Here is an 11,336-nt window from a genome sequence, read left to right as displayed (position 1 = left end):
AATTTTCTGCAGTTCTCCGTATTTACACATTTTACACGTTGTACAATATGTATGTATAATATGGGATGTAGTTTTATTATTTATGAAATGGGGACGTGTTATGCGCAGACTATAATGTTATGCTTTTTTTTTCAAGTATGGAATATATAATGATTAAATTACAAATATGTGCTCGGTCTCTCTCTCTCTCTCTCTCTCTCTCTCTCTCGGTTTAGTAGTGTTTTATTTAAATATACTACTCTTGGCCTCTAACAGTTATAAATACGGATGCATTTATTTGGGCAAGAGAACGGGCGTTCATATTGTTGTTGGATTTGTTTATTTTACTTCGCTTTTCTGCCACATTTGGTTATTGCGAAAATGAGGATAAGTGATGATATGATGAAATTGATGAAGGGACCTCATATGAACAATCCAGGCCAGGATTCGAACACGTGATGAGTGCGCATTCTTGTCCTATGTGTTGTACTCTGCAGTGAATAATGAAATAATTTGGAATGAAAAATGTATCTCAGAACTCAAAAAGCCAAATTAATATTATTGAAGAAACTACAAAAAAGTGTGTTTTGTTTCCTGTTTTGTTTCTGTGCATAAAGTGGACTTAAAACACCAAATCAACCAACTGTGCGGGAGTGGTTATCACAGCGCGCTCTGACGCCAGGAGTTCCGGGTTCGAACCCCGTCCTGGGCATGGGTGTTTTTGTGTTTATACCTTCATTAATTTTATCGTATCATCTTCGCAATTAACCAAATGTGACAAAAAGCGACGCTAAGTAACAAAAATGAAATCAAATTATTGATTGATTGCTCGATTTGGTTTATTTTACTTCGTTTTTCCGCTACTTTTGGCTAATCGCGAAGATGATACGATAAAATTGATGAAGGGACACATACAAAAATACCCATGGCCAAGCTGAGATTCTAACCCAGGATCTCTGGCTTAGTAGTCAAATCAAATCGTTTTTTATTTTCGAATGTGGGTGGAGTTTACGTGTAGTTTTTTAGTACTCATTCATCATTTTGTAATCTTTGCCTGTTATTGACATTCTTTTTTAGGGATACTGGGCCCTAAAGGGGGGAGGGGTGTGACCCACACCAACCCCAACCCCTCCCTTGAGCACGACACTGACTGCTACCCGAAGTGTCGACGTCACCGTACGTCACTGCATCTGCGCGATTAACCAAACAAGGTTGAAAACGACGGAAAATAACCAAAGTAGAAATATATTTATAAGCTAGGAGCGTAACTATAGCAGAAAGAAATATGTACTTCGGTTCGTGATCAGTGGCATGCCCAAGGAAGCTTGTTGGGGGTCATAACTCCTCTCATCCCCTTTCAAATATCCTGGGCACGCCAATGTTTGTGACTTATTTTAAAAGTGCTTGATTTTGACGACGCGTCTGTATCTACAGTTTGAAAATGATCGAAGAATGTCACTTTATTACAAATATTCCACTACACAGAACTTTCTTCATGGCACAAACATTGCACATTAAAATAAGGAGTTAATTGATTCAGATGATTTTATTCACCTTTTACAAAGTGAATAACACAACTAATTTTCCCGTCGTTACTAGATTCGTCTGTCAGTATTCCTTTATCGACAATCAAGCTCTTGCCTGCACGAAGTACCTCGTCGATTGCTGTGTGCAGTGACTGCACCCTTGTACTAAATTTAATCTTCCCCCCATCAAGAGCACTGAGGGTTAAGTTGTAACTGTATTGGGCAGCCTCTTCCTCATTTCCAAGAAACTGGACGCTGAAGGCCCATCTGCTATCCTTCACAGTTCCTCCAAAGAAGAATGTACCCCAAGATAGGATACAAAACATTTCTGTGAAATCTGATATAAAGCACACGTTCCAAGTTTTGCACGAAGAATATTTTATAATCTGTTCTTCTTTAACTTTATTCTTAAGATGCTCTTTGTTGTAGTGCATAACTACTTCTTCCTTAAAGAGAACCTTTTGGCACGTTGCCAAGGGACACTTGTAAGGGCGGGAAAGGCAGCTTGCCTCGTGTTCCTCCTTCTCGTAAGATTGCAGGATCTTGTCGCATCCGGCTATCGAGAAAGAACAAGGTAATGGAATTGCATCCAAGATGGCCTCCATGGTGAAGTTTCTCACATTGGTACCTTCTCCCTTGCAAACGGGACAGTCTTGGACATGCTCCTTGCACTTGTGGCAAAGGTGATGACCATTTGAACACATGAACATGGAGCCGGGGTTGACCTCTATGCACACCGGACACTCCAATATTTGCCATAACCTCTTCAAGTTCTCGTCGCTCATCAAAGGTTTCTGTGTGATGTTAGGCTCCTATAAACAAAAGCGATTAATATTTAAAAAAGTGAAATAAAACGTTGGTCAATAAACAACAGCTTGGAACAAGGGTTGGCTGAAGTTTAACTTCCTACATTATATAGTACTTGTAGCCGTAGGAGTGAATTGGAAAAGTTGGGAGGGGTTTTCACAAACTTTCAAGTTCATCAGCAATTACTGGAGTGAGGATTTTTGCTTATTTGCCTTTCTATTCCTTTGTATTAAAACTAAGCTTACATGCTTTAAATTCGTTTCATGTTGTTTCGAATCTGATGACTCATTTTTATAGTGCCCATAAATCCCTATCTTGAGGTTTGGTGCCTTTTTGCTAAAATCTTGCCGAAAATGTTTAAATATCAATAGGTTGAGTATAAATTATTGTAGTCAATAAATGAGGAACTGATTAACAAAATTAATAACGAGTTCCTGTTCACTGTCTATTTTTTTATAGTGCCTTTTTAAGTGACCATTTTCATCATTTTGGTACTTATTTTACAATTATTAGTGCCTATAAATCCGTATCCTAGTAATTATCCAAGCTCTCCCAACATACCTCAACAACAAGTTTCGGTAACTCCTTCTAAACATCTTTTGGCACGTCTAATATTTAGCTATTCTTGTATTCGCTCGTATACGTAGTATTTGTTTAAACAATTGAAGTGTAAAAGTTATTAGTCGATTAAGGAAGAATAGCCCGTTACACTATGTTGGCGAACGCAAGATTGAGTAGGGGTTGAAATTGTAAAGATGGATAGTGCATGCCTGCTTTCTAGGAGGGACGGCATATAAGAAGATATTTCGTATATTAGAAATTTCTCACTCTCAAAAATGGCAATCGGGGGTCATTTTAAGGCCAGTTCGCATTTACTGCTCTGTTTTTTTTCAGAATTCTTCACTGCTTTTGTTTGAAAATGTTTTCTCAAAATTTCGGAGGGGGCTGTAGCTCCTTCAGCCACCTTCTGCATACGCCAGTGTTCCTTGGAGACTTGATAGTTTTAAACGTCTCCGGAGGGGCCAGTAGACCCATCACCCTGCGTATGACAGTTATTGAGTTTACGCAGGCACATATCCAGAGGGGGGGCTTAGGGGGCTCGAGCCCCCCCCCCCCGAAAGCTTTAGGTTTACACTAGATAAAATGATGTTTTTGGTTTCTTGTGGTGTGAAATAAAATAATGTGACAATAATTTAAGGAGATAGATAATTATCGAGGCAAGACGGAGAATGTTCCGTAACCCTGTTATTGATAATAGCACGTATCCAAGATGGGGCACAGGGGGCTCGACCCTTTCCCCAGGAAATTTTTCAGTTTACGTTAGATAGAATTAGGTTTTTGCCTTCTTGAATAATATGAAAATAATTTAAGGAGAGAAATAATTATCGAGGCAAGACTGAAAATGTTTTATACCCCTATTATTGTTAATAGCACGTATCCAAGGTGGGGATGAGGTGGCTCGAGACCACCCAGGTAATTTTTCAATTTACGTACACTAGATTAAATTAGATTTTTGGCGTCTTGAATAATGTGAAGATAATACATTTATAAATCTGAGAGAAATAATTATCGACACAAAACGGAGTGTTCTATAACCCTATTAGTGTCAATAGCACGTATCCAAGGTGGGAATCAGCAGGCTCGAGCCCCCCTTCAGGAAATGTTTCTGTTTACACTAGATAAAATTAGGATTTTGGCTTCTTGAATAATGTGATGATAATTTGGGAGAAATAATTGTCGAGACAATACGGAGAATGTTCTATAACCCTGTTATTGTTAATAGCACGTATGCAAGGTGGGGTTGAGGTGGCTCGGTTCATCTCTACAAAGAATCGGTTAATGAGATTTCAGAGGTAAGTGTGACAATTCATACAGTCGATTAGTGATCAGTCAGCGTCCTCTGGTTGCTTTATAAGATATAGTGATTCGAAAATGAAGACATTGACGACAGTAGGACTTCCGGGGCCTAAATGTAGTGCTAGTTCGGGTCGAGGGCCGAAGAGATCAAGGCCTGCGCCTCTCTCTCTCTCTCTCTCTCTCTCTCTCTCTAAAGTGAATATTTCAGCAGTACCGGATATTGGAGTGGTTTATTAAAACAGAAATAAGCTGCATAGATCAACTGAAAATCAAAGATTTGAGTGATGATTTAGTTTTGCCAGAACTAAATTTCGTATATGCAGTCCAAGAATTTCCTGGTATAAAAAAAATACTATTGTTTAAGCCTACTGGGTTCAAAATACATTCAAACACTTAACTACCATAAAGAGACAGCCGAAAATTTTATGAATGTCGAGAAGAGAAAGCAACAAGATGTTCCATATGTAGACATTTTTATGCGGAAATTGCAGGCTCTACCAGGACTCGAATCAGGGCTCTACCAACTGAGCCACCTAGCCATCCTTGACTTCAACCGATTTTTCGTTAAAATGTATACATAGTACATGTCGTGCGTATATCAAATCGTAAGGTGTCCCCTGTATAGTGAACAAGCACAGAAAATATAAGAGAGAGAAGAAAACTGAGGAGCATTCCCACCGGGTGAGGAGAATTTTTTTCTTCTGTGATCAACTAGAGCTACTACTTCGAGGTGACAATGACAGTGGCCTAATAAGGGAGATTTCACACCGTGTCGCCTGAGGATTTCACAAGTCGAAATTAGGTTTCTGCGGCCTTTTGTGTCGCTACGGTGTGAAACGTTGCTGTTGATTGGCCCTTTCGAATCGACATGTATCGCGTGTCCCTTCGGTCTGAAACCTTCCTAAGTTTTGATAATCCAAGTCACAAGGTTGGAAAATTAGGGCCTTGTTAAGGTTGGGTGTGAAGGCAGGCAGACGACAGCACCCTAAAGGATCATATCCAAACCTGCAGGAAGAACGCATCTTACTTCAATCTCCAATACGGAATGATAAAAACTTCTGGTGAGTTGATTTTAAAAAATGTGTCCAAGATAAAGAGTGGCGTGTCCAGGATTTTCGGAAGGGAGAGGGGTTACGCATACTATTTTTGGTGGTCAGTTCTGATTTTGCCATTTTTATCCTGTCTTTGACGTTCTTCTTTTTTTAAAAAGAAAAGGAATACTGGGTCCAATGGGTTTATGACCCCACCAACCCTCCCTTGGGCACGTCACTGGAGATAAATGAATAAGCATTTGATCATACTGGGAGACGAAACATTAGATGTGTTGGGAACGGAAGGGTTTTCATTGTGCATTAATTGTTTCGTGATCCAGCTATATTCGAGAAGACTTCCTTTGCCGATATATGACAAGACTCTGGAAGCTGTGACAGGCATTTTTGAACACTTGTGAGTGCTAAGGCCTGAATCTGAACAATTTGGTGGGTTTCGGCTTTTATAAGAGCTGCAAACATGGGAGGACAAGACACGTTAGTGGTGTTCAGGCTCGAATCAGAGATACATATTCGAGAGCTGTCTGCGTCCAGTTGGCAGCCCACAATTTGAATCTCGCGTTGTCGAGTGGATTGTCCATCCCGTGCATGTGTAACAGCTTCGTAAAAACACTCGAAGACACCATAGATGTTTTTATGCCTCATGAGAAGAAATGGTCAAACACACATGCTGAAATGGTTCCGGCACACAATGTTAGTGCATGGAAACAGAGGAGTCGAGTGGTAAAAAATGTTCCGATTTTACGTTCTGATTAAAATGACAGCCTTACAGTGGCGACAATTTAACCGATTTTACGTTCTGATTAAAATGACAGCCTTACAGTGGCGACAATTTAAGGGATAGTTGCTCCCCATTTTTTTGCCTCAACATTATGGCCTCTTAATGTTAAGCCTCGTCTACCAAGAGAAAGTATACTTTCCTTGCGCCGCCCTCCGCCCCCCCCCCCCGCCACCTCTTTTGGATCAAAATTGCCACCACTGGTTTTAAACATACAATTGTGAGGTTCTTACTATACCCGTTAAAAAAATGGTGTTGAACCCCCCCCCCCCCGCCGAAAGGAATTCCTGGATACGTGCCTGAGTTTACGAGAGGGTCATTCATCATTTTATAACTGTAACAGCATAGAGGAAGATTCTGGAAACTGATACGACCTAATTCAATAAAGCCGAGTCGAGATAAAATATACGTATTTTTCATTCTTTTAATATTTAGGATGTCAGATTATAAAATCCGCTCCACCAAAAGAAATAACACTTTTCCTGTCAGGAAACATATTTTCACTTGCACGAAATGAATAGGAGCACTTGATACATTAACTCTTACAGGATGTTGAAATTGAACTTTCGATAACTTATTACAGCTTTTCGTTGTCTTCTTGTAATCCGTGATCCGATTAGCATAGGATTTTATATTTTTGTACATAGCAAAGAAAAATGCTGTATGTAATTCGCCACTTGCAATGTTTTCCACACGATTTACGACTCCATTTGAATTGTAGGTCATTTTGTTATTGTTTTTAATTCTCTCTATCATAAATAATGTGAAATTTTGACACACAAGTTTTCAAAAAGAATATGGACATATCTCGCTTCAAATCGTGAAATAAAGAAAGTTGTGAAGAATCAAGAATCGCGTAAGTGTCCTTAACTTGATGTACAGTTGGATAAAGAAATCAACTGGAATCGTACATCCTGCAAACCAACGAAAGCAATACATAATTTCACTGTCATTTGATTGCAACTAATGAGTAACATTATGGAATAATCGAAATATCTATCACGAGAAAATTTATACAAACCGTTAATTGTGGCCTGGGAAGGCTACGGAGTTTCGAAAATAAAGGCATTCTCACATAATTGAATATGAACTGAAGATCGCAGGAGCAGGCAGACGAGACCACAGACCTCTAATTACAGAGTGGAAACGATGCGTTTTTGTTTGAAGCCGGAGAGATAGAAATATGGCGGAATTGCGCATTCTGAATTAAGCCTGATAAGAATGTACTGTTGTAACATGTGTTTGATATTGCCCATATTACTTTAAATTTATTGCTTCTGCATTCACTGTTTATTGCACTGCTATCAGAGCTTCAGAGGTCTGCATAGACTTGACACGTAAAATTATGATTCCAAGATTTACTTAATAAGGTCCAATTCAACCAAAATGTCTAGAAGCAGTGGCGAATTCGCACGTACACGTCCAAATACATCTGCAATGCAATTAATTTTATTATACTTATTCATTGTATACAATCTCCTTCAAAACAAGAAAGAGGGGGGGGGGGGTATTTTTTTTCTAGTCGTTCTATATTTTGCCATCTTTTTGAGCATTTGACTTTTCTTTTTTATGAATTTCGGGTCAAAGGGGAATGAATAGTTGGTTTCAACTTTCGGATTTTATATGATACAGGAGCACCGTGTTAGGTTTAGTTAAAAGTGGAGTGGAAAGTTAAGCCCGCATCACACGGAACTGGATTTCCAGTAGGTATATTCTAGTTGGCGCTGGACTTGCTATCAATTTGCTAGTTTTCGCCTCACACGATACTTATCAGTAGAGCCAGAAAGTTTGGCAAAATGCCTCTTTTTATCTACTGCATATATTGATAAAATTTTTCCGGATATACGTTTCTTATGTTGTTTCGAATGTTTTGGAAGCCTTTTCATTTTGCCTATTTTGCCTATTTGGGACCCCACTGCCTATTTTTAATTATAATGCCTTTTTTGCCTTTTTCAATGAAATTTGACAATTTTTTTTTTAAAAAAATGTGTATATAAATTATTTTTCTCCCAAAAAACGTTGTTGGCATTTATTTTTCTTCCGTTTATTATGTGAATAATTTTCGCCTTATTTAAGTAATATTGAACTCACGCATGTTTCAACATTGCTGAAGGAGAATAGTGTGAGAAAAAAGTATTTCATGCTGAGTCAGGATATTGCCTTTCGGTTAACATTTCTTGTGCATGATTGACTGCTGAAGTGGACAGGTTGATTTCGAACACAAAGAAAATATTTCTGAAATCTCCCTCTCGAACCCGAAAATTTCAGGAAGTTGCGATTGAGAGTTTACCTCAGCAACCAGTCTTGACGAGATAGGGAACCTGGATATCAGCAGCTATATATTATGCTAACAACCTTCAAAAAATCAGTGAGGTGGTCGATGCTCTTCCAGAAAATGAAGCGGCTTCAATCAAGACCATCTTGAGGTTCAGGCCACAGCGCTCAGTCAAGACGTCATCATCTGGAGGCGATCGTCTTAACGCTGTAAAACCCCTTGTCGTAATTTTACGGTAGATAATTAAGGTATATTTATTTCTTTTATGAAGTTAAATTTTGACATTTACTCTCCCGACGAATATAGAAGAAAAATGTATAATATTGAATATTTACACCAAAATCTTTATTCAAGCCACCACAAAAATTCCTACCATAGCACAAATAAAGAGTTGAAAACCGTTAGAAACTTCCTGGCGGAAACATTTGAACATTGTATATCTTTGAAAAATATTATCGGGAATATTTGTCAGCTACAGTAAAACTCGTAACCGATTTTGTTTTAACTTTTGTATGTAAAATCAATTGATTAAATTTTAAAAAAACATGTCAGGTTGACCGTAAACTTTCCAAGTTACCTAATCAATTAAATTGTCTTTACCTTTACCCAAAATTAATCAACCAGATAATGCAGATATTCTGCTTAACTATACAATCTCAATACAAAAGCTTAATTTCTATATCCTTGCAGCAAAAGCGAAACAAATTGGTACAAGGGCAATGTTACATTTCTGTGAATAAAGACTAAACCTAAATCATTTGTCATCTTGTAATTTCGATCCTATTGACTTTATTGAACGATACATAATAAACAAATTGAATCTTTTCATTGTCGTTAGTAAGATCTGTGACAATAACTTTAGTGTTTCATTTAAAAAAAAGCAGACTAATATTTCGAACTTAGCGTTCACTTGGGATATAAACATTTGGAATATTTCCTTACACTGTTTTTACATTCTGTTAATAACATCGTGAAGAATGTTAATAAATTATGATATAAATCACTGATTTAATAATCAAAGTTACGAACATTGAAGCTTCACAAAGACAAAAAAAATTAAAAGCAGTTCATATGAAACGGTTTTATAAAATTTAACACATTTGTAGTTCATATTAACATAGCTAGGTATTAAAATGCTTTCTGTGTGAACACATTTGTATTTGAAACGTAAGTAATATAATCTTGGTAGTATTACACACGAATATTTCATCGAAGTTCTTGTTACACATCGCACCCTTGTATTTGAATGTACAACATATCTTCCGATTAGCATAAAGCGAGATAAAATAAGAATGTAAATGTACACATGTATCAACTTTGCCCCGTTGTATAGCTTTCTTTCATTAAGAACATTTTGAAACTGAAAATTTGTGTAGGCTAAATAATATGAAAATTGTATCGAATGCTTGCATAAAATTTACACTAACAAATTGCTTTAGTAGACACGAACGTAATATTTTAGACGTTGGCTAAATCTTGAAACAAATTAATTTGTAATCATAAACAATAATCTTAACGTTAACCAACGTTTGTAATAATTCAGGGTAAATTATCTGATATTTCTAAAAAAAATGTTGACAAGAGATAAAACATATTTAAGAGTATATTGGATGCCTATTCTGTACACATGAAATGTTTACATCATGAACTATTACTCTTATATATTTATGAGTATAATACCTTTGTTACTTAACTTGTATCTTTTCGTAGGGACCGAATCACATGGAATTGCCCTAACATTTCTCATTTTCAGCAACATGTTGAAGAAATGTGAACTTTACTCTCACCTTTTTCATCATAATTTCCTCTGCAATTGAGCACTTACACCATACCTCTTGCACATTTAAGCATATTTACACGTCATGTAAACTCGATTACAGTTCGTAAATTTGCATTACAATTCCATATTCACTAAAAAGGTCCAACATTGATTCCGAAGAAGCAAATCGAACATGGCGGCTATCTCGCCTCCAGTTGATGACGCTTAGTCACGTGACCGGAGCAAGCCATGAGGCTTTCATATTGAGAAGGTAATACTTCAATTCGTGAATTGTATGCTCCAATAACTTCTGTCGAAGTAGAAAGATCATTTTCTATTATGAAAAACATTCTCTCTGACAGACGACTATCAATGAATGTAGAGAACTTAAAAAGCACCTTGTAGTTATGTGCAATCAAGACGGAGAAAATTGAAATGCTCTTCCAAATTTAGATTTTAACATTTTGCCAGAAATTATAGATAAAAGTAAGCGACTTCTAAATGTGCCTTTTTTCGGTTTATTTTGCCTTTTTCATTTTTAGTGCCTATTTACCACATTATAAATGCCTTTTTGTCTGCCTATTTTAACGAAAATAAATGCCTGAACTTCCGGGCTCTACTTATCAGCGTACTTGTCGATATACTTTTATTCCCATACGAGGGAAGTTGTAACATGGTTGTAATGGCGGCCGCGTGAGAAGTAAACAATGTATCACCATGGTATCACTTCACATTTTTAAAAGCCGATAACTATTCAACCGAGAGGAATAGCGTTTCGTATAAAACGTTATTAGGTACAAAACAATGGCGCTGCTTAAATACATACTATACAACGTTTACTGTACACGTATGGAAGAATATTTTAGTTCTTTCAAATGTAAACACCGTGCACCCGGCATAGATGGTGTAACTCAACGCACCTTTCATGCTGTATACGTTATACATTGCTGGAGTAACACTCGGAAACCACAGAAAAAAGCGCTCCGTTGCACACACACAGATTATCTTCACATGGCGAAACTTTGCTCTGATTGGCTGTTCCACAGAATATAGTCGAGAAAAGCAAGTAGCAATTAAACCAAACCAGTCAAGCAGTCAGCCAGGCGACCATGATTGCTACCTAGAAAGTTAGTTCAGCGCCAACTAGGGCATTCCAGTTCCAGTTCCGTGTGATAGGGGCTTTGTTCTTCAGATGGGTAACATTATCGTATGGGCAAAACGGATTCCTTGAAATTTCCTTCAAATTTACAGGAGAAAGTACTTACGGAAATCATTTTCTTGAGCGTTTTGGAAGTTCCTGAATGTA

At 37.5% G+C, this 11,336-nt stretch overlaps 1 protein-coding gene across 1 annotated transcript; it reads right to left on the bottom strand.

The window, feature by feature from the left end:
- Nucleotides 1-1,525: 1,525 nt before the first annotated feature.
- On the bottom strand, nucleotides 1,526-7,156 carry LOC145980588 (uncharacterized). Its single transcript, XM_083113623.1, has 2 exons — nucleotides 7,018-7,156; nucleotides 1,526-2,317 (listed from the first exon to the last, which is right to left on the bottom strand). The coding sequence occupies exons 1-2, from the start codon at nucleotides 7,063-7,065 to the stop codon at nucleotides 1,526-1,528; spliced, it is 840 nt and encodes a 279-aa protein (XP_082969749.1). The 5' UTR covers nucleotides 7,066-7,156.
- Between the last annotated feature and the right edge of the window lie 4,180 nt (nucleotides 7,157-11,336).

Source organism: Lepisma saccharinum, chromosome 28, assembly GCF_977018435.1.
Source record: "Lepisma saccharinum chromosome 28, izLepSacc3.1, whole genome shotgun sequence".
Taxonomy (NCBI): Eukaryota; Metazoa; Arthropoda; class Insecta; order Zygentoma; family Lepismatidae; genus Lepisma; species Lepisma saccharinum.
Note: the sequence above shows the minus strand (reverse complement) of the source record. Positions and strands in the feature narration are given on the sequence as shown.